Below are 22,485 nucleotides of genomic sequence, written 5' to 3' on the forward strand. Positions count from 1 at the left end.
TCTTTGTTGCAAATATCTAAAACATTAACATATGATCAAGACTTTAGAGTTTACTATATTTTCCAGAAAAAAATCCAGTCCAGGCATTTTTAGATATTTATTTGTCCTTGACATAAATGGTTGTGTGGGCTTTATCTGCAAACTCTTTCACAAATGACTCCACCAATTGCAGGAAGAGCTATTAATGTGTGTAAGGATTTCCAAGTTAGAACCTAACAGCTGAGAAATGCTATTCTAGAATAGGCTTGTATCAATGCGAAACAGTGTGTTACAGGTCTGTCAGTTGACTGCCCTTTTATTTTTAGGAAGAAAAGATTGCTTATGACTAGCTGTATGCCTTCTGGATATCAGGCTCCACCTGAAATACAACATTGTCCATAATCATTATGCATAGTAGCTGCAATGTCAGCTATACCACAGAAAATGTCAGAGAGGCAGAATATGGAGAATGTGTCAAAACTACTAACAGATGTGTTCCTATAGAGGGACATTGTCCTGTGTTCAAAGTACCTTCAAAATTAGTAAGGTGGCTCCCTGCTAAATTTCTTAGCTGCCTAGAATGAAGGTTATGACGTATTTGAGTTGTCCAGGAAAGATGAGGTCTTGGAGGATTTTGCTTCTAGCATCGCTTCCTAATTGTAAAAAAGAAGCAACTTCACATTTCTACCCTTTTTGTTTGGTTTGGTTAGGTTTCCCCTGTACTTCCACCTTTATCTCACTTCTGTATATTCTCTTCTGCATACGGCAGGGATGCTGTTGTAGCAGTGGATCGCACGATTTCAATAGAAAAGGATAACTTCCAGCCTCACAAGCGCTCCCGTCTCTATGGAATCACTACAGCCTTTGCTCAGTGCCCAGGAGGTAATCCAGATGATTCTCAAGTTTTTACAGCTGTGCAACACCTTAGTGTATAAATGAACTTAGTAGCAGCTCCCATTGACAGGCTGCCAGCTGATCTAGGTAGTTCATGAAGACCTGGTTAGTGCTTAGATTTCCATTTACTAAGAAATTATAAGCCACCTAAATTTTTTTTCATAAAAGCAGTTGTTGTGGTTGCGATATGAAACCAGAATAGGGAGGGAAGAAGGGGCCTGTTCTATCCTTTATGAAAGGACGAGTGTATGATCAAGATGAGGATCTGACATGGCAAAAGCTGCTATGTTGTCATCGTCTAAACTGAATGCTATATGCATGGCTAGGGCCTTATTTACTTACTTCTGTAGTTTAAACTTAAAAGTATCATGGTCTTCCAGATGTCTTTAATGAGATTCAGTGTTTTTAAAAAGGGAATGTTCAGACAACAGAAGGTAGTAGATCAGCTGGGGTGGTCTTTCTGTTCCATTGAATGTTAAGTTTTTCAGATAAGTTATTGAAAAGTCCCTTGTGAAGCTTAGAAGAGAGGAGGTTGATACCGTTGAAATAACAATTTATTCTTTAGGAGGCAATATTACTGTTCAGTTATGTTGTTCTTATCAAATCACAGCAAGGAGAAGAGTTCACTTTTTTTATTATTACAATGTTGCTGGAATTATAGGAATTGTGGTGTTTTTATTTTAGGCCTAAAATCCCCTAAGATAGTTTCTCTTCAAATTATTCAATATATATAGTAAAAAATATAATTTAATTTAATTGAAAGCCTGTTTCAGAGCTTAAAAATCCATAGAAATGTCATAATTAAGACATCAGTTACGTTGTTATTACTAGTTAATTCACAGTTCCATTTTGGTAGGCAGTGTAAAACAAAACAACATTGTGTGCTCTGAGTAAATGCTTATGTTTATAATATTCAGAACCTTGGTATCATTTCTTTCTCATCATATGTCTATTTCAAGTGTTTTTCTCTGAGGGATGCCTTTCCCCTCAGATCCACTGCTCCTGGCACTGTCTTCTCTTTCGTGTTACCCTCCAACATTAAAGTACTGCTCCCCACCCACCTGATTTTTTTGTTTTCATGGGTCATTCCTCTATGTTTTTGTAGTGAGTGGTATGCAGGGATGATGTTCTGTAGCATTTTGGACTTTGTCCCCCTGTATTGCGCTTTCTGTATTTCCTCACTCTCTGTCTCTTTGTTCTAATGTCTGTAACCACTGGGCCGATTTATGAAGGGCATTTCAAGGAACAGCCCAGTTTTTTCATGTTGCCTCTCCTGCTCTGTCCCGATATCTGGATCTTTCTTTGAGGTGACTATCAGAAGCTGACACAAGGGATATGATGACTCCCATCTCCCCAAAGCAGTTTTGTTTCACTCTCAATTTTGTTATGGCTTGTTTCTCTAGTGTAGTCATGATATCTGCACTTTTTTTGTATCTATGTGTCTTTTATTGTGGTTTTGCTTTTGTTTTTCTTTAACATTTTACATATCTCTTCTCTTCCAGGACATAACTACTGTACAGTGAATAATGGCGGTTGTACTCACCTCTGCTTGGCTACCCCAGGAGGCCGTTCTTGCCGCTGCCCTGACAACACAGTTGGAGTGGATTGTATAGAAAGAAACTGAGCATTAAAATAAGCTTTAGAGCAGCAGACAGCTTTTGGAAATGTGCTGTAAAAAATTCACTCCTATCAACACAATCAGGCCCTAAAGATAAGTGCTCCATGCTGCTGACAGCAAGCCACAATGCACATTTGCAGACACACATACAGGCAATGACTGTTTTGTAGCAATTAGGCAAGACAGAGCTGCCCAGGTTGGGTCCAACTGCATCTTGTTCCTTCTAGTATTATGTTCTTGCTTTTAAAGGTAAATGTGGAAGCCTTAGTTGCACCTGTGCTGGGCTAGGAGGAAATGTCTCTTGGCAAAATTAAAGTAACAAATACTGAACGGAGTGAAGAGGATGGCATGACTCAGGATGGTACAATCCTGAGACTGGATTGTACCTCATAGCATGCAGCACTTATCTGCATAGTAGCATGCTTAGCCCATCATCTATGCGGCTGGACCATATCTCTAGCTGAGAAACAACCAAGGGGTCTCAAGGATGAATAGATGTGGGTGGGAACGCCCAGTAATACGAGAGATTTAATGCCTAACTGCGTTCCGTCCCACTACCAGTCCTTCCACTTCCAAAACTTGAATCTCAACCTTTGAGATTATGGAAATACTTTATCCGTGTGCTGTGAGGGTAGTTCTCACCCTGGGCCATGCGATACTTTCCCACAGCACGTGATTCTTTATAGATAATCAGCACTGCTTAGTGAATGTATTTGAAGTTTTTGTTGGATTTTAAGGGATTTATTTTTCTTGGTCTGAGGTAGATTCCTGAGTAGTTTCCTAAAATCCACTAAACAAACTTTAGATATAGATCTCAATTGCTGATAGTTCATCAAAGAATGGATGTTGATTCATTTGGAGGTGTTTGATTTTTAAAGGAACACAAAGTCACATTTGTTTCCCGAGAGCTTTTAAAATAATATTTCTATGTTTGATTCTATAAGCCTGAAAGTGGTCTTTGAATCCTATCCTAGTCATCTTTCCTCTTTAGCAAACCATGCCATGCCTCCTCATAGACCATGAGAAACCATGGCAGTTAAAAATCTGATTTCCAGAAAGGTCACCTGTGTCTTGGTGCTTAAAAGAAAAAAGATAGTGATGCCCCACTTGTGTACCAATGTTCAGTAACAGCAAAAAGGTGTGCTGAAAATCAAAGCAAAGTTGATGCTTTCATCATCACCAGTAAGTTTGGAGTGGGAAGGGAAAATCAAAATGCGTATTCCTATGTCAAATTAGCAGTACAAATCTGGGAGTGAAGTTTGGCTTCCACACTGTGTGTTGGAAAGGAAGCTTACCCGCAAGCCAGCCTGCAGCAGCAGAAGAAAACAGGGCTTGTGAGCCTTCTGCCAGAACACATTTCACAATGTCATGATCAGAGCAGTAATCTAATATCCCCATTTCCTCACTCCCTCTTCAGACACTACAGTAACAGTTTTAAACAGAGCCAATTCTGAGTCTTAATTGTGTGACATCTTCCTCTTTAATTGTATATTTATCGTAAAATAACAAACCATATAAACATTTAAAAGATTTTTTTTATAACTTTTTATAACTTTTAATTCATTTTATTCATACACTTAATCAGGTATGTCTTACTGTAAATATCAAAAATGTGTTGAAATGAAGGTGCTTGATAACTTTCTCCAGAATTATTCACGTATCTGGTGAAACATTAAAGTTTACACTCTGTACAGGTATCTACAGTACAGTCAATAAAAACTTTTGGTTTTTATTTTCTATAAAAAAAAAGGTCATGCCTACAGAAGGAAGTGATATGTGGTGTCTCAAATCTCTTTTCCTGTTGAATTCTGGGGTTTAGCTAACTCTCATATCTAGTGATGATACTTCTAAGATGCAACACTACAGGGGAAAAACTGCTGTTGGGACTTTTATATTTTAAAACTAGTAGGATACTTTTATTCAAAACAAGTATGTGAGAGCACTTAAAGAATGTGCAGCTTCCTCTGTTTTGACACAGACTTTTTACTGATTGTTAATTCTTGTTTAAGTTTGTCAGGTAAGCATAATTCAGTTATGCCATACTTCAGACTTCTATGTTAGTGGAAATATAGGGCAAGGACTAGATTAAATGGGGGACAGAATTTATCCCTCTGCTCAAAGATGCCCTGGTGCCAAGTTTCTAGGTGACAGAGTGCTTTGCTGCCTGGTGCCACAGCACGCAGGCTTTGTGTGTGGCTGCAGATGATGTGCTGTGGCTGCAGGGCAAGTTGCAAGCTAAGTGAAGTGTGGCCTGTTGGAGGTGGTGATGCTGAGATTTAAACTCCTCAACTTTTATGGCTACAGCATGTCAGTGTCTCAAGGGGGACGGCAAAAGGCACTATAGTACTGTGTAGATGGACAGCTGGAGAACAGCGTGCCTGTCAAGTGAGCCATTGGAAAGGTGGACAGTGGGGCAACAAGGAGAGCTACTGGGATCTAAAGGGTGGTGTGTGGAGTTACAAGAGGTGATTGATGCTGATCCTTGCTGGGGACTACACATGGAATTAGAGGGAATTGGGCCTTTAGTTTGTTCTTTACTGTATGCTTTGATTTTTTTATTCTGATCCTTTAAAATTCATGATTGCCAGCTTTGTATTTGGACCAACACAATATTCCATTGTGCATTATGGCAATTACTAATTCACTAAACCCCAGTCAGCTAATTCTGTGCTAAGCAACGACAAAGATGTCAAGGAAAATACACCTCAGCAGAACTTCTAGTGTTAATGCATGAGCTCCTATGTAGTCTGTAGGGTAAAGAGAGAAACGATATTACTATTGCCTGAGTAACACTGTGTTAACTCTGGTTTCACATCTGGCAGTAGCTAGCACTAGATTAGGGGAAGCTTCAGCAGATCTGTGCCAGTAGTGTAGATGTGGCAGTTTGCACAACTTTGAAGCCACCTTCAGCATTCCAGTCCCTAAAAACGAGGAACTTTTTAAAAGCTCAGTCATCAGATTTTGTTTCTCAGCAAATACTTGTTGCTAGCTTCAGCTGTTGTAGCTCTGTGTCAGAGTGCAGCAAGGGCAAAGCTGTTCCCTCAAGGAAAGGAGGCCAGCTACTGAGCATGATAACAAGGCCAGTAGAAGCAGTGGCTTCACCAGCAAGGGACCAGTCCCATCGTACCCCAAGTGAGGCAGACAGTGCCGATGAGGGTAGTCAGGTTTAGCCCAGGGGCCAGACCACCAAGCAAATCTGTAGTGACAGGGTAGGTCCAAAGTCAAGTTCAGAAGTCAAGTCGGGGTCAGGATTGGGCCTGGACGCAGTGACCAGGATCAGTGATTGCCAGGCAAGTCCACAGTGATGAGGCAGGCCTGCAGTCAAGTTGGGAAGTTGGCCGGGATCAGGATCAATGGGGTGCATGGCTGTGGCACAGCTCAGGCAAGGACCAGCGTGAGAGCCTCAGCTTTAAAGCATCCTTGAAGGGAAAGAGGGTTGCCCTCACTGAGGCCTCCCAACAGACCTGTTTGAGGAGGAGCCGCTGCTGAAGTTCCTTCAAGTTTTCTTCATACCTTCTATCAGCTGGCTGGCTTTGAAGAGCCAGCTAAGCTGCTAGTGGTGGGAGTGTGTTCCAGGTCCTGACACTCTGGAGTTCATTCCTATACATGTTTGCTTCCTCATCGAATCTTGCTAAATCTTTGGCCTCTGAAATGATCTGTGGTGTCGAGTTCCTTATTTTAATCACAATCTGGGCAGGAATCTCATCCTTTGATAAGATTTGGCATTAGCCATTCCAGGGTGTCTCTTGTGCCTGTCATGTTTTTTCAGTTAAATGTTCACAAGTATTTTGAATGATAAAAATGCGAATTTTCTGTTTCCTTCTTCTAACCCTAGAGAGTTAATGGCATCTTTTTGTAACACAGGATTTTCTCATGCTGACCTGGGTCTAATTCATCTACTCAATCCTTTTCCTGACTGTTGCTTATTAGTGTCTGATTGTTGTAGTCTTGCTCAGGAGCGAGTAAATTTCAGATATACTTTTACATTGTGTTTTGGGTTAAAAAGGTAATGGAAAATGGGATGTGTTTTATTTCATTATTAACATTATTTTTTTATTATTATAATAGGCTGGGACTGGTAATCATGTCAGTCTCTGGTGCTGTGGTGGCTGAAGAAAAGATTCAGTGTAACCACAGTTCACCTTTTTTGCTACAAAAAATAGTAGATTCCCAGGTTTTCCAGGAAAGGAGAACAATTGCTTCAATGGTTAAACAAAAGACAAAGTACTACTTAGATTTATTCAGAGGTAAGTTAAATATTTTCTTAAATGCTTCCATTCAGATCTTCCAGCACACACAAAAATATTTAATGGTAAGACCATTAGTGATGTTTACCAATGATGTAATAAGTTGCAAAAAAGTGAAATCTACTCAAAGTAGCACTGGCTTCCTGATGACTTCATGGAGTGGTTCAGCCACCTTTCCCTCTGAAGGGTGTTTGAAAACCCCAACTTTACTCAATTTTTAACCTGTAAGGAACTCTCTCCTCATGGTGAGAATCCAGTGTGGCTTTCTGAAACCCAGCATCCTGTCCAGTGTTGTTCCAAGTTGGCAAACTGCTTACTCTGCAGTTCTCCAATTGCACAATTTTGTCACAACATATTAGATTTTTAACTTGCAGGCATATAATTAAGAATGACAGATGATTACTAGAGGATAATGGCCCCTCAATGGCAGTGTCACAATGCATCAGTTTAACCTATGGTTAAATGCAAACTGGTTTTTGTGTAGTATTTCATAGTGTATTGCTTGGAGATCTTGCTGGAAAAAAAAAAAGCGGGTTGTGAAACACGTATGGCTATAGAGGCTACAGTTGTGAGAAGCCCCCTGCTTGGCCTGTCTATAAGAACTAAATATTACCTCCAGAACCTAAGTCCCTAGATGGGGATCTGGCAGCAGTTTGTTCATTAAGTGATTGAATCACCTCCTTTGTTTAAATTCTACTCCACTTGAAATCTGTCCTTTATCTTATGAATAAGTTCGGGACAGCATGTCAGTAAAATAGGTGAAAGATCAGTATATTGTGTCCTGCAAATGTACATATTGATGACTCTGGAGTTTTGCTTGACTAACAAAAGGCTCAGCGGCCAGTGGAATGCAGTGAGTGGGCTTCCCTGCTGTTTTGTGGCAAAGCAGATGGGGCTGCAGTAACTTAATGCTCTTCTTTTGTTTCCAGAAGGATTCTGGAGTTGATGAATGGGGACAGACTGCCATTCCCGCAAGTAGCCAGGATGGTGTATTTCAGCCTTTGGCTTCTTTGTCTGAAGTATTCCCTAGAGTCCATTCAGTTTGCGGTGGGGTTGCTCGCTCTGGGCAGGCAGTGTTTCCTACCCAATGGGGTGTCTAGAACACACAGGAAGCACACAGAGGAGCTGCGTAGTGTAGGGCCTTCAAGATGACGAAAATGGCCTGCTGTACAGATGTTGGTGGGTCATGCCAAGTGGCGGCTGTGGATCTGATCCAGTAACTTGTACAGCAGCATTGGGGATGACAGTGGAAATCAGGAGCTGAGTGTACGCTTATGGAGAAAGGGGAATTGTGGTGGAAGGCAACTGAAGAGGAAGAAGATGGCAGTGGATGCAGATGTGTGTGAAGTTTGGGAGGTGGGGACAGCAATTAGCATGATGGTTGTAGTGCTGTGCTTTTGTGGTCTTTGGTTAGTTCAGCAGTACGCTGCTGGGGACAGGGTGAGGGAGACTAAGACGCAGAGTTACTGAGTTATAGTGGATTTTGGAAACCCTTCCAGTTTCTTCCTTTCCCAGTAGAACCAGAATATCCTGCTGACCACAGCACTCTCTTCAGGCACTGTGGGATAAACTGTGGGATCCCAGATCCAATTCTGTTTGAGGACAAAACCCAAGAGCACGAGCTTTTGTTCTTCTGATCCCTCTTCCCTGCTTTATACAGACAAGAAGCCTAAGCAGATAAGCCAGAAGAGAGTAATAGTACAGTACATCCAGCTCCCTACCAGAGGGAGGGCATGCTGTCGAGCATGACTTCCCTCATTCCTGAAACAGCCTCAGACACCCTGGTGAGCCACTGCTGGCATTTCATGGCACAGCTGCTCTCCCAAGTTGGTACTCCCCAAACAGTTTCTAATCCCCACCTGCACCACCTCTTGCAGGACTAGATCCTCTAGCTGTGACTTGCTGTGCACATTAACTGTACACCAAGTGTGTCACAGAGGTCTCTTTAATAATAAACAGTGACAAAGCACTATTCTGCTAACAAGCTGCTAAACCTATCCAGCAGCTTGCATCCAAAGGTCCCTGATGATGCATTTGTAAGCATGAGATTTTTTTACCTTGCATTGTATTACAGGCTGTCTTATTGGTTATTAACCTTTGAGCAGATGTATCTCATGTATTTTTAAGTGATTGCACTGTAATTAATCATTTATCTCAGCAGCCTGTTGTCCTTTCAAACATACACATATGGGGAAATGGCAAACCGCACAGCTAATTTCATTCTCTTCCAGGCAGAATATCCTTCTAGGCTCTTGGCTCCCAAGTGACAGTGCAACCATGACACTGATTTCTTCAAAACAGTAAAGGACTGATGTGCTGCAATCAGTTTCTGTGCTTATATGCCTTGTAACTCAGCTGTCAGGCTTACATGCCACATTGACATTTTTAGCTGACCCTAACCTGCAGAACCAATGGGTTTTGCTTTACAGTTGTTTCAGCCTAAATCCTGACATGTCTGCTAGATTCTGTAATGTTTTACACCCAACTAATAAGGCAGAGCATGAAGTCTGATATGGCCTCTGTATCAATTAAATAAAATGTATTTGGTCGTGGGCCAAAAAAATTTGGCATGATGTATCTTCTCCAGATAGACATGTCCATGCTCTATAGTGGCAGGAGCAACTTTCAGCAATGACAGATGGCTGTGGTCTCCATGTGCTTTACCCTAGCTGTCTGTGACTTACACTCCTCTATCTGGTAGATTTTACTGATTAATTTTATGAACTTGAGAGTCTGGACTTCACCGGTAAAGATGTTTTTAATGTTAGCCATTGATTAAGAGAGGAGGAAATTGTTTCTCTCAGGGGAGGTGCTGCCACAGATTTATGTGCTCCCTGTAAAAGCTCAGTCCTCACTGGGTGTTCCTTGGAATCCAAACTTTTCAAGTACAAGTTGGCAGTACTCATATTTGCCTGATCATTTCTTAGTTTGTCTGCTAGATTGGCTGCCTCTGAGAGATGACATCAGGATCTGAAAACCTCTGTAAATTATACTTTTGTTCTAATACAGTATTTTCTTACTAGTGGAGCAAGAAAATTTAGCTTCATTTTTGTTCTCCAGTGTTGTGACAAATTTATGTTCCTGCAATTACGCAATTTTTATTTTTTCATTTTCAGCTTGATTTTTACTTGAATGAAGAATTACAAAGGGAGCATGAGCATGTTCTTATATAAAAAACTCTTTAAGACATTGTTTTAATGAGCAACAAATGTACAACAGTTAAGGAACACACAATAAGAGTTTGTTCACAGATTTTTATCAAGAATAATGTTTTCTCCTAAAGCCTCAGCTCTTACACACATGACCCCCAATAACCTTGACTCCACAAGGCAAATAAAAAGACCAACACACATAATACTATTTTTTCCCAAATTTATGTTAATTATATGCCTTCTTAGAAAATTCATACAAAAATTTAGATTGGAAGGAACCTCTGGAATGTGTCAAGTCCAATGCCCTGCTCAAAGCTGGGACAACTTCCACATGAGAGCAGATTGCTCAGGACCTTGTCCAGTCAACTTCTGAAATCTCCAAATTTGGAGATACTGCAACGTCCCTGGACAGTGTCTCAGTACCGAACCACTTTGGTGTTGAAGTCCTCAAGTCCAATGGGAATTTCCTTTGATGCAACTAGTGACCATTGCTGCTTGTCCTTTCCCTGTGCATCTATGCGAAGGGTTTGGCTCTAGGTCCTTTCTTGAGGTAGCAGAAGACAGCAGTTGCTTCACCCCGTTTCCTCATATGCCCTGTACTCCAGCCCTCTAACCATCTTAGTGGTCTTCAGTGGACCTTCTCCAGTTGTGAATATCTTTCTTGCCCTGAGGGCCCCAAATGACATGGATGTACTCCAGACGTGGTCTTATGAATCCTGAGTAGATGGATGTAATTGTCTTGGTACCTGACCAGGGCTTTGACTTTAATGCTTGGGGTGGGCAATAGTGAATGTGGTTCTTAAGAAGAACTGTCTACAGAGACTGTTTTGTTTCTTACACTAAGCCTACATTTGGGGTGAGGGGGGGAGGGTTGGTGTTGATTTTTCTCCTGGTCATTCTGAAAGGACGTTATTCTTCATGGCTCTTTGCAGTTCTGTTTTATAGGAGCCCTATTCCAGCACACAAAATAGGTATTTATCCATTTGTTGGTCCTGTTTTCAGTACTTAGAGCTAACATGGAGGGGCTGCACCGCTACCCCTCTCCACTGAAAGCCCTGGGACTGACAGAAGTCCTGGAAAATATGAGAGCTATATTCGTTCTCAATGTGTGAGGTGAATTAATCCACCATACTGCAACTTCAGAAGGACTAGCATGAACACAGGAGGCTTCTTACTGTCAAAATGCAGCTGAAAGGCTTTTGGGTATGGAAGGGCACGAGCGCTTGGAGGGAGCTTCACTGGGAAGGGTGGTGTGAGGCAGGCAAAGAAGTGTCTCATCGAAAGTTCTGCTGGGGCCTAGGCATTGGGCAGGGTCAAGCTATAGCGAGCTGAGTGTGCACCAGCTGAAATTTGGACCTTGCGGTGACTGAGTGTACAGAAGGTGATGTGAGGGTCTCAATGCCGTATCTGTGATGAGTAAGACCCCTTCTGGGTCTGCTCCTCATTCCTTTCATGTGATTCACTGAGCAATGATGGCTACTGGTGGTGTTCAGTGTCAGGGGATGTTCTGTGCCAAATTACTGTCTGCTTATAAATATTTGGTATTAAATGATATCAGCAGCTTCAAGCTCACCAGTGGGATGTGAAAATTTTGAAACCTTAGGTGGTTAAAAGCAAGATTATTAAAATAGGAATCAGGTCAGCAACTCTGCTACGTGTCAGGTAGTGTTAAACCATGAAGTTCAGGAGCACAGCCCTCGGAGTTTTCTGCAAAGATATGCATGCTGCCAATGGCAGGAGGGTGGGCTAAGCATTTTCTCAAAAGATCAGTAGGGCAAGAAGGACCTTCATCTAACCAATTTGTATTACGTTAAAGTGAAGTCACGATTGGTGCTGTCACAGGAAAGGGAGCCTTGTGAAACACATTTAAATTAAAGATTCTGTCACTTCAAATACTAACAAGGCATAATACAAACAAAATAATTATTCTAATATAGCAATCTGAAATATAATAATGAGTTTGGAGAATGTGGAAATAGTCATGTGTTGCAGAAGGCTATGTCGGAAATGAGATCTCTTATTTTCTGTATCTGTCTGTGTTTCAGATTCTGCATTTGTTCCACTGAGTTGCTATTGGTCTCAAGAGCTCATGAGATGTTTAAAACATAATCAGTCCAGTCACAGGATATCAAAACATTCAGCTGCAAAATACAGCTGAGTGCAGTATGCCTTCAGGCAAGTCACAGAATTTAATCCTTGATGTCAAGGTGTATCATCAAGTTGCATAACACAAATAGTGTCTTTAAGTACTGTATTAGTGTCATTAAGTTAAATAGCCACCTAACTACACAGTTTGTCATCCTCGAGTTAGCCATAGTGTTGTATATGGATCAGGTATCATTTTCTTAAGTGATATCAGGCAATTTTGCATTAAGTTACTGTAATTTCTGACTCAGTGTTTCAGGTGGCTAGGTAAATTACTAGTTCTAAAGGGAGAGGCTTCAAGTAGAGTTTCTTTAGGCCATTCAAGTCCTTTTTCATGGTTTGAGAGGCTTCCCAGAGTTGTGCAAGAGAACAATCTTTTGTTCTTTGTATCTTGGATCGGTGTGCTCCCTGGAGCTCCAAGATGCATCCAGCTGCAGCTGCCTAAAATGGAAAATAGATGAGGCATCAGAGGAGGTTTTTTGAGGCTCCCTGTAATTGTCTGGATCCCACAGCCCTGTTGCTTTGCTGTGCAGTCTCCTTAGAGCAACTCACATGGCTGTAATTCTAGTGTTTTATAAGGAAAAAAAAAAAAGTAAAATCAAGGTGATTCGGTAGAAAATGTGAGTTACTTTGAATTAATCTGATTGTCAGGCAGCTGTTGAATGGTTGAGTATGATAGCAGTTACAAGCCCAAAGTCTGCAGGAGAAAGACTACATGTAATCTGACTGACATCAGCGAAATCTACTTGTGGTGGGTGCACTGATTTGTAATACTCTTACCGAATAAGAGTCTAATTTGTGCTTGTATGTGCAGGTGTCACTGAGGAAAACCTGAAAGAGAGAACTCTCTTAAATTACAGCTAAACAACCCTGAAGTCATGAGTTTCATGTCTGACTTGGGCTTCCTTCACAAACAGCGTAGGTAGCTCTAAACACCTCTCGTTATCTATCACTAGAGCTGATCAAAAGGTCTCAAAGGAATTCGTTTTTTATTCAGTTTTAAATCACTCCTTTCCCCCTTGTGACACTGGTACGTAAGGGGGTTTTGTTGTTTTCCCACCATGAAACCATGCTTTCAGAGACTTGCCATGCAAACGGTAAAACTGGGTTGGAGTCCCATTTTCTAGTCATTTTACTGCAAATTTCCACATAGATGAGCTTTAATGCTCCTTTTCCATTGCTCCTTCCTCTTTTTCCTCGCAGACATTGTTTTTACTCTTGCTAAATGAAGACTTTGAAGTGCATTAATTCAGCAAGTAGAGTTAACGTGCCCTGGTTTTCTTGCTAGTGAATGACTGAGGCCCCCTGGTGCCTTGTTTATTAGCAGAGCTGGGAACAGTGTGAAGCATTGCAGTAATTGAGTTTTCCGTTTGTCCTTGTGTTTAATTATACTGGTAAAAGAGGAGTAAAGGTGAAGGAGAAAATGCTCTTTTCCAGTACACATTCGTGTCGGGATCCCACATTTTTCAGTGCTCTCGTACCCCTTCTTTTTCTTGCAGTTTTCCTCACAACGGTATAGCTCTACAGTAGCTCTCAAATTAAAGGTACAAGACCACATACCAAGCTCTTCAATACACAGGAAGGGTTTCATTTTTTTCAGACTGGCTTTTATAATCTTTGTTGCTTGCTTGGTTGGACAGTGGTGGTGGTGGTTGCTCTCTGGACTCCCCTTTGCTTTTCTCCTTTCCGTTTCCCCCCTACTTTTAGAAAAGATATTTTGCATTACTTCAACCCTGGCTCACATTTCCTTGGTTGCAGTTAGGTCCTCTGTAGTTCATTGCTTCTGCTTATGCAAGAATTCACATCAAAGACTTCATCGTTCCCCATTTAAAAGATCATGCAGAGATCAAAAGTAAGACTTGAAAAGCCAAATCTCCCTGGAAAATAGCTTACCCAAAATATCAGCAAAAGCTTAAGAGCAAGAATTCAGCAATTGTGAATGGTTTGTGTTTTTTTTTTTTTTTGACTAATGCAGGTGTGGTTACAGCTCGTGTAACTGAACACCATCTAGTGGCAGAAGGTCAAAAATAGTCTGATTACAATCATGTGTGGATCCATTCTCTGGGGTTTATTCAAATGCTTACAGTGGGCAATATATTGAATGTTCTTGCTGAAGATCTTTCTGTGATCACAGACCAAAAATTTGTTTGTTGTAGTGATTCACAAACTCGGGAAACTAAAAGTCAGCTTCTTCTCAAATCATCTATTAATAGTTTGCAACCATCACCAGTGTATTTATCATTTGAAATTATTTTCCAACGAGTGTGATCAATCAGTATCTTGTTTAGGAGTAGTCTGATGTGTAGAATTCAGTAACACGTTTGAAACCAGTTGGTTCCTAGGTGCGCATGGGTTTTTTGTTTGGTTTGTGAGGTTTTTTGTGGGGGTTTTTTTGTCTGCTCTGATTTAAAAGCATGAACTATTTGAGTGCACTGCTTAAGAACAAGTTGGCAAGGAAAGTACTGCTTAGTATTTGCAACACGTGTTTTGCCTAATATATACTTAAAACTTCACTCATTCAGCTGTTCTGAGGTTATTGGAGAGTGTAGTGTCTAAAAAAATGCAAAAGAATTCACTGTTTGGTTTGGATGTTGTTTATACAAACATTTGTTAAGGCTTTAGTGCCATTTGCCCATTTTTTGTAAATAAGGTATTACTTTTATTTTTTTTACTTCTACTTGCTTGTACGCTGCAAACAGGATGCTGAGTAACTAATTTTGTGTTGGCTAGCACAGCATGATGGATGAGTTGTGGAGGCTCTCACCTGATAGTATAGATTCCTTGTGTTGCTCTCTTCTTAGCAGAATAAAGCCAAATTTAAAAATAAAGAACAAATCTCAACCTTAATTATACAGAGTTGTTATATATTGTTAGTAGGTATTAAAACAGAACAGTACTAGGTACTTTAGTTTCCTGAAGTCTGCAGGGCCTATCAGTCAGGAATGAATATTTACCAAAAGAAGGTAAAACTGAAGAATAGTAAATTTGAAATTCATCCCCTTCTTCTCTAAAATGCGTATTTCTTTCAAGCACAGGAAGCTCACACAGAGTTCACGTCTTGCTCACTGGAGCTATCTTCCAACACAAATAGATGTCACCTGTTAGCAATGTATTTCAATTCCTTTACTTCATTTTATGACATTCATTCACTCTTCGATAGCTAAGTGAAAGACAAGGTCACTGTTTTGAAGCCCAAAGGTCTTAAATTGGCATCTAATATCAGAGCTGCTGAGAACAAAACAGAGCTGTCGCAAAGAACAGACCAGCTGTTAATTTACAGCATCCAAATAGAAAAGTGGAGTTTAGGAACTGTGAACTCCAGTCCAAACTCCAAGTTTGGAGAGGGGCTGAAATTCGAAACTTCACAGCTGGGTCTCATTCTCTTTTATGAAAAGACCCTTATACTTTACCAGAGCTTTAGGCTATGAACAGAAAACTTGAGACATGAACCTCTGTCTTGAAGTAGATGTGCTAAAACAGGCAGGTCATACACATAAAAGCAGAAGAAACAAGAGATCTTGCACCAACAGTCATATATGAGAAAACCCAGTAGATGTAGTCCTGCTTTATCCAGTGTCTCTAATGAACCACATGAAAAGTTGAGATCCCTGTAAGTAGTGGAGTAAATGAAAAACCTTTATTTAGTATAGCTGAAGCACATCTTTACTAAAAAAGTCTTAAAACATAGCCTCTACATTCCTTGATATGGGAAACAAATGGGTTATCTTAAATCCTGCTATTAATCAGTCCCATTACCACTAGGAAAAAATATCTGAAGGATCAAGTAGCAAAGAGTCCAACGCCGATACCATGCTCCCTTAGTTTTTCCTAAGAGGCACCTGTGAAAGCCCATCCTCAGCCAGTCCTTGTGGGACCACCCAGCAGCCACTTCAACACTGCACCCACACTTGCTGCCAGCACTTTGAATTACCTTTTCTGCCTTCTTAGGAAATGAGCATCAATACACCGTCAGCCTTGCATAGCCCCAACAGCCGCAGGTTTTCACCCACCCACCAGCAACCATCAGCTCTCTCTCCCTGGCCCAACATCAGGAAGCTTGCCCCAGAGCCCTCCTCCCTTCATAATCTCACTGGCAGCTGCCTGGTTTTGTGCAGCTCCAGCAAGTTGTCTTTGATGCTGCTTTTGGCTGAGGAACTCGATGAACAGACTGATCTGATGCAGAAATGAAATCGCTGATGTCCCTGTTTGAAAGAAGTCAGATTAGTGGGAAGCTGTGATTTATTAGAGCAAACAGCTGGGGGGAAATAGTTTTAAGGCACAGGTGTGAAATAGAGGTAACATACTTCAACTATGGATTAGAAGCAGCTGCTCTGAATTTAAAAGAGTATTTGGCACCTAGTGAGCAGTGGTTGTTAGAGAGGAGAAAGGCAAGAGGTTTGGTGGTTACTGCCTGTTAGAGCGAGAGGTCAGGGGGTCATCAAGTTGGTTAAAGTCTTGTAGCATGTGCTGGGGGTTGGTATGGGGGCCCGTCTGATTTCTCTGCTTTGCTCTGTGGTCTTCTGTGGGTGCATGTTCTGCTTGAATAGTGTGCAGAATTGCAAGCTGTGCATGGTAGAACTTACACAGGCCTGAGAAGAAATAATTGGCAGTTTCAGAAATATTACATGTCTTAGTTCTTGTGTAAGTCAAGTGTGGAAGAGGGCGCTGAGCATCTCGTGTTCAAAGCTTGAACACAAGGCTTTGTGTTCAAACCTTTTCTGTTGGCAGTTTTGTGACAGAAAGATAATATTACTTGCTCAGTTCTTTTGCTGTGAAATTGGGGAAATAGTAGCTTCTCACCTCATGTATTTGCTGTCAGGATCAACTTTAGACCATGAGTATGAGAAGGTTTACAGAATTGCCATTTGACAGAACCGGGGCAGATGCAGCCTTGGTCTCATGTGGGGAGGTGGATGAGGAGGAAGGCTGCATAGGTCTGACCACGTTTGCTGCTCCACTGACAGTGACAGTAGTGGGCCACAGCTCTGCTGCCTGCTCAGTAAGTCTGTCTGTTCCTCACTTACACCACAGTGCAAGACCTTTACTCTTGTGCATGAGCTGTTCACTAAGATATCCTAGGTGGGGGGTAAGGGCAGATTCATGGAGATGAAGGAGGGGCAGATGATGGAAATTTTGGGCCCTTTTGCACTTTTAAACAAGTGGAACTCTTCACAACCCTTGTCTAAAGTAAAGATTGGAAAAATGCTTTGTCAGCATGTCTTTGCTGCCTATAAAAAAGGTTATCAAACTCCAGGCAATGAGGAACTTTTTCTGATTTGGTTTGATTTAAATTCCACCCCATGTGTATATGCATGTGAGAGAAAACAAATACATCAGAAAAATGGCAGCCCCATCCATGGAGGGTTACAGGCTGAAACAAGATGTCTGGTAGGTAGGTGAGCCCAAAGAGCAGGCTAGATTGGGGGCAAATGAACAGAAACAGCCAGGTAAAAATTGTGTCCATAGGCCTCACTGCTTACCTCTGTTATTGGGTTGGAGTTAGCAGGATGTGTTAGGGAAGGCCATGCTTTTGAAGAGGAACTCAGTAGTGTACCAGTGGTGGGTTTAGTGACTTGCAAGAGGAAGGTTTTTCTGGGGTGACATGGGAGGCAGTGTGAAAGTGCAGGAAGAGAAGTAGAAAATCAGCCTTTTGCTAGGTTAGAACTAGACTGTAAAAGTTTTTGAAGAAAGGACAAGAAATCAGTACCAGAGACAACAGGAAAGGGTTAAAGTTGGGGGTGATAAGAAGAAGAATCAAGAAGACTACCCATGACAGTTTGGACGACCCAGAGGAAGAGTAATCTGGATCAGCAAGGAGTAGATGAGTTGCCAAAGCAAGGGGTTAACAGGTTTGGATGACAAGTTTAGCAGCACTAATTATGGACTTGAATGGTGATATGGCTGGCTGGAAGGAGTGTTTGACTGGACAGAAAAAAGGGGGGGGGTTCAGAAGGAAGGTTGGGTGATGTGTTCTGACCCTGTAGGATGCAGTGAAAGGGCTTAACAACACTTCTCTGTAACTGATGTTTTGCTTTTTGTGTGAAGGTCTGCAGACATGGTTTTTGTAGCAGGCAAGGCTAAGCATTGTGAGATAACCTGAATACAACAGTAAAAATCACATAAACATCACTAAAGGAAGTTAATGGAAGAGTTGTACAAGAGGAGGAACAAAAGGCTTAAAAGATAACATACATAGTGGCCATGGGACAAAGACATAAATAATAGATTCGATCTAGAATTTTAAGTAATTCGTTTGACATAATCCAGTATAAGTGACAGAGAAAGCTATCAGTTAATGTGTTTAGACTGCACTGTAATTAAGGTCAGTACAGTATTTCAAATGTGAAGTGCTGTTTGTCTTCTCTCCCACTCTTGTACAACCAATCTCTGGGAATTTGAAAAGGATTCACCTTTGTAAAGGGTTCCACAAGTGGAAACCTTCCTACACGATGTATGCAAAAGGCAGTCCGTCAGTTTTAGGAATACTTTACATAAAGAACTGATAAACAATAATTGTCCCATACTTCACTACAATCCCCAAGTCACATCCAAGGCTGTGATCCTTGGATGAAGGATGAAGAAAAGTTGCCAAGTTGCAACATCAGCTGAAACAAAATGTCAAGAGCTTTTGCAAAGAATTTGCTACTTTCCTTCCAAGGGATGTTGAGGTTAGAGGTCTGCGCTATTGCGTGTTTTCACCACGTATTTTAGTTGGTGGGGGGATTAACACTTCTTTTGCACTTTCAGTTTTAAAATCTGCTAACTAGCAAACAAAAAGCAAAGAGGGTGAATTTTAGTCAGAGAGGAAATATTTAAAGCCAGTGCTCGCATGCCTCATCTCAGTAGCAAATGTGAGTGCTCTGCAACTGGGTATTCCTGCTGATAAATCAGGGGAACAGAATCTGATCTAATGTTTTGTCCTACTGTGACACTTGTTTTTTGTGAGATGTTCTTCATTTCTGCATTTTGGGGGGGCATTTTCATGCACCCCCTATTCTCTGGTTTCTCAGGGCCTGCATAGCATCAGAGAAAGGCATAGCATTCTCAAATGTTCAAAAATTTGTAATGGTTAAAATGTTACAGTGTCTTTAGCTTAGTATGTTTCCCACACTTTCTGGAGCAAGGCCTGAAAAGAAGAGTAGAGGTAGAACTGCTTTTGATAGTACTGTGTTAGATAAGGAGCCCTTCTTCAGCTGAGGGTGTTTCCTGGTGCCTGCTTTGGCCTTCTGAAGCTGGGTGGTGTTGGTTTTGCAGCCAGTGGCTGAAGGGTCCTGTTCCTGAGGGCAGGCACAGGGTGTCTGCCAGGGAAGCCAGTGGCTGCAGCTGGAGTTTGCCCAAAAGTAGCAGAGTCACTTTGAAAAGTTGGATCCACCTTGCAGATCAACAGCCCAGCTGCCTACTTAACCCTGGGAAGAGAGAGCTGAACTCCAGACAGCAACAGTTTCTACTGAGGCACTACTTAAACACCTCTGCTCAAACACAGATTTAGCCCTGTCTGCTTGTCGTGGTTTAACCCCAGCCAGCAACTCAGCACCACGCAGCCGCTTCCCCCTCCCCCCTCCCAGTGGGGTGAGGAGGAGGAAAGGAAAAAAAAAAAGTAAAACTCATGAGTTGTGCAGGTCTGTGATGGAAGGACTGATGGTTTGGGCAGAGCTCTCTGCAGGGCAGACAGCCAATTTGCAAAAAAAAAAAAAAAGATGATAATCGATGCTGTTGTTCACAGTGGCCTAGTGAAAGAGCAGTATCAGCAAGAAAGCAGCAGCCCGAAGGTGCTGCATGAGCAATGCCTGGGCACAGCATGAGCAATGATATTTCTCAGGACTTCACCCTGAAACTGTGAGATAAAATTCAGGAGTCGGAGAACCCAGCATGCTATAGGGAATGTGTCCTACGAAGTGTGGGTGGGAGCAGTACTTACCACTAGGTGGTAGTGTATCAACACAGCATGTCTTTTGCCCCAGCTGTGAGCTTGTCGAACCTGAAGCAGGGGCAGTCAGGGTGGGCTTGGGGCAGGGAGAGGCTGGGCAGGGTTTGGACCTGCAGAATTTCTGCTGTGATGCCTAGACTACAAAGGAATGTAACTTTGCGAGTTCCCTGCAAAACCTGTGGTGATTGGGGATGTGAACGGTAGCACCAGGAAGTACAGAAGGTTCAGAAAGTAAAATGTTAGTAGGAAATGGAACAAAAAAGATGAGCAGCCAGCTCTGGGAGTGGAACGCTTTTCCTCCCATTAAAAGAGCAGAACAAACAGAGACGAGCCGTAATCTGGCCAAACATGGTGAGGCATACCCCTTGGGATAGCACTGTGCCAAACAGACTTTCTGAGTTGCTGGAAACCAGCTATTCTAAGGAAGTTGCTGTCATTTTATTGAACTATCTTAGAGCTCTTAGCTGCTGTCATGCTACTGAGATGAATCTGCATTAAGGCATCTAGGCCCTATGCAATCTTTAGTTTATGGGTCCCTGGACAGTACTACACTTCACAGCAAATCTCCCAAAAAGCTGCACTGAAATAGAGTTAAGTTCATGTCTATCAGTAATATGTATCGCAGCAATTGCTGTGATTTTTCTTGAACAAAGGCAGTATGAATGTCAATGTTAAGGTTCAATTTGAGAGACTCAAACAGTGCAGGCAGAGAGAAGCTCAGACCTGTGAAATAACCTTCGCTCTGCTCTGTACTGGCAACAGCCAGCAGTAATATTGGGGCTAGTCTGTGATCTTCTCATTAAATAGTTCCCCATGGAAACAAAGTTCAAACAAAGCAACCTGTTGTGCAAATTCCAGTAAAACATGCAACAAACCTCAACAGGTTGATTTTTCTTCTAGCACACTCTCCTGCCTGTCAGTCAGACCATCTGCCTGCCAGCCCATTGGGACCAGCTGCCATGCCAGGCAGTCAGCGTCCTGGGTTACCAAGATGCCCCACAGCCTTGGTCAAGCAAGGATTACCTGGCCACTGGCCACGCCAGAGCACAGCGGAGCCATTGGAATGGACTGTGTGAGAAGGTCCACATCTGTGACTCATCTGACATTGAATCTTTGCAAAAGATATTTTTCACATGCTAAACCTCCTGTCTCCAATTGTTTGTTCCAGTTCGGGGGGGGGGGGGAGGGGGGCGGGAATAATCCAAAATCTTCCTTAGGAGAGGAATTGTGGTGCCTCTTCAGGACTGACCAGCATGCTGATCAGGAAGCCGTTGTAATGAATACTGTCCCACCTTAGATCGCCTTGGCTTTTCAAGTCTCCCAAGATTTTCATCCGCCTTGCCCTGTCAGGCAGGGATTGTAAGGCTATTGAAGTAGCTAAGCCAACTGAATGGGAATGCAGTTCAAAAATATAAAAATGTGAAAACGTCTCCTTCTTCAGGAGGATCATTACTGGTCCTTGAGCCAGGGGTTGAACAACACTGAGGTAGCTGGCCTAGCTGTTTTTCCACTCCAGCATTTCAGGAAGAGGTTCCAAATTCCAAGTGTAGTACTCTATCCCTGCTTTAAAAGATCTTTTATATGGAGTAGTTTTGGGCATTACAGAATGCTTTATTAATTAATGAATAAATTGACCCCTTTGTAGAAAAGGTTTTAAATGTTTTATATTAAAGCCACAAAATAATGAGGGTAGTTACTAGCACCTTGCAAAATAATAATGGAAGGATAAATGACAATAATAGGGTCATCTAAGTATCTGAAGATAAGGGATGATACAAATGGAGAAAATCTGAGATAATTCTGTCTCAACACTAATGTGCCATTCAATTTTCTTCTCTATGCAAAAGGCCTTTTATATATGGCACTTTGAAATAGCAATATTTTTAAGCCAAGACCTGAATTAAGTATACATTTCTAGGCCAAATACTGCACAGAGTTTAGTGGACTCAATATACTGTTTAGCAAGTATTCATAGCATGAGAACCTACTGCCACATTTGTCTGGGAGCTTAGCACTTGGAGGGATCTTCTAAAACAGGCAGTCCAGTTGTCTGCTGTTGCAGGCAGCCCTGTCCTATTATCCCTTTTTCAGATTTGTTAAGCTTCATCTTAAAACTGATTAGGCCTCTTGCAGCCACTGTTCCTGCCTGCAAGTCTGTTCCAGAGCATTACTTTATTGATGGGTAGAAATAATCGTCTAAGTTTTATGTGGCTGGTTCACAGCCATGTGTTCTTGTGCCAACATTATTCTGTTGCTTAAACTGCTCTTTCCCTTTCTTTGTGTTTCTTTCCAATGTTTTTACAAACAGCAATCATATGCCGTCCTAGACTTTTTTAGATGAAACAAGCTTAGCTGTTTTATTCTCCTCTTACAAGATAGTTTTAGATTCCCGACATCTTTCTCTGCATCCCTTCCAACACGAATTCATTTTTCCTGAACATGGGGGGCCATGATGCTGTGCTTTGTTCTGGAAAAGCCTCATCCAGGCAATGCCTCACACCATGGCCTTCACGCCCAGGGCTT

At 41.8% G+C, this 22,485-nt stretch overlaps 1 protein-coding gene across 1 annotated transcript in view; it reads left to right on the forward strand.

Annotated features, from left to right (window-relative positions):
* Positions 1–4,289, forward strand: part of NID1 (nidogen 1) — a 47,503-nt gene extending 43,214 nt beyond the window's left edge. Inside the window, exons 19-20 of the mRNA XM_050893473.1 lie at positions 749–861; positions 2,376–4,289. Of these exons, the coding sequence (XP_050749430.1) occupies positions 749–861; positions 2,376–2,497 (235 nt within the window). The 3' untranslated portion in view covers positions 2,498–4,289. The remainder of the gene's footprint in view (positions 1–748; positions 862–2,375) is intronic.
* Positions 4,290–22,485: the final 18,196 nt, after the last annotated feature.

This window comes from Gymnogyps californianus, chromosome 3 (assembly GCF_018139145.2).
Source record: "Gymnogyps californianus isolate 813 chromosome 3, ASM1813914v2, whole genome shotgun sequence".
NCBI lineage: Eukaryota > Metazoa > Chordata > Aves > Accipitriformes > Cathartidae > Gymnogyps > Gymnogyps californianus.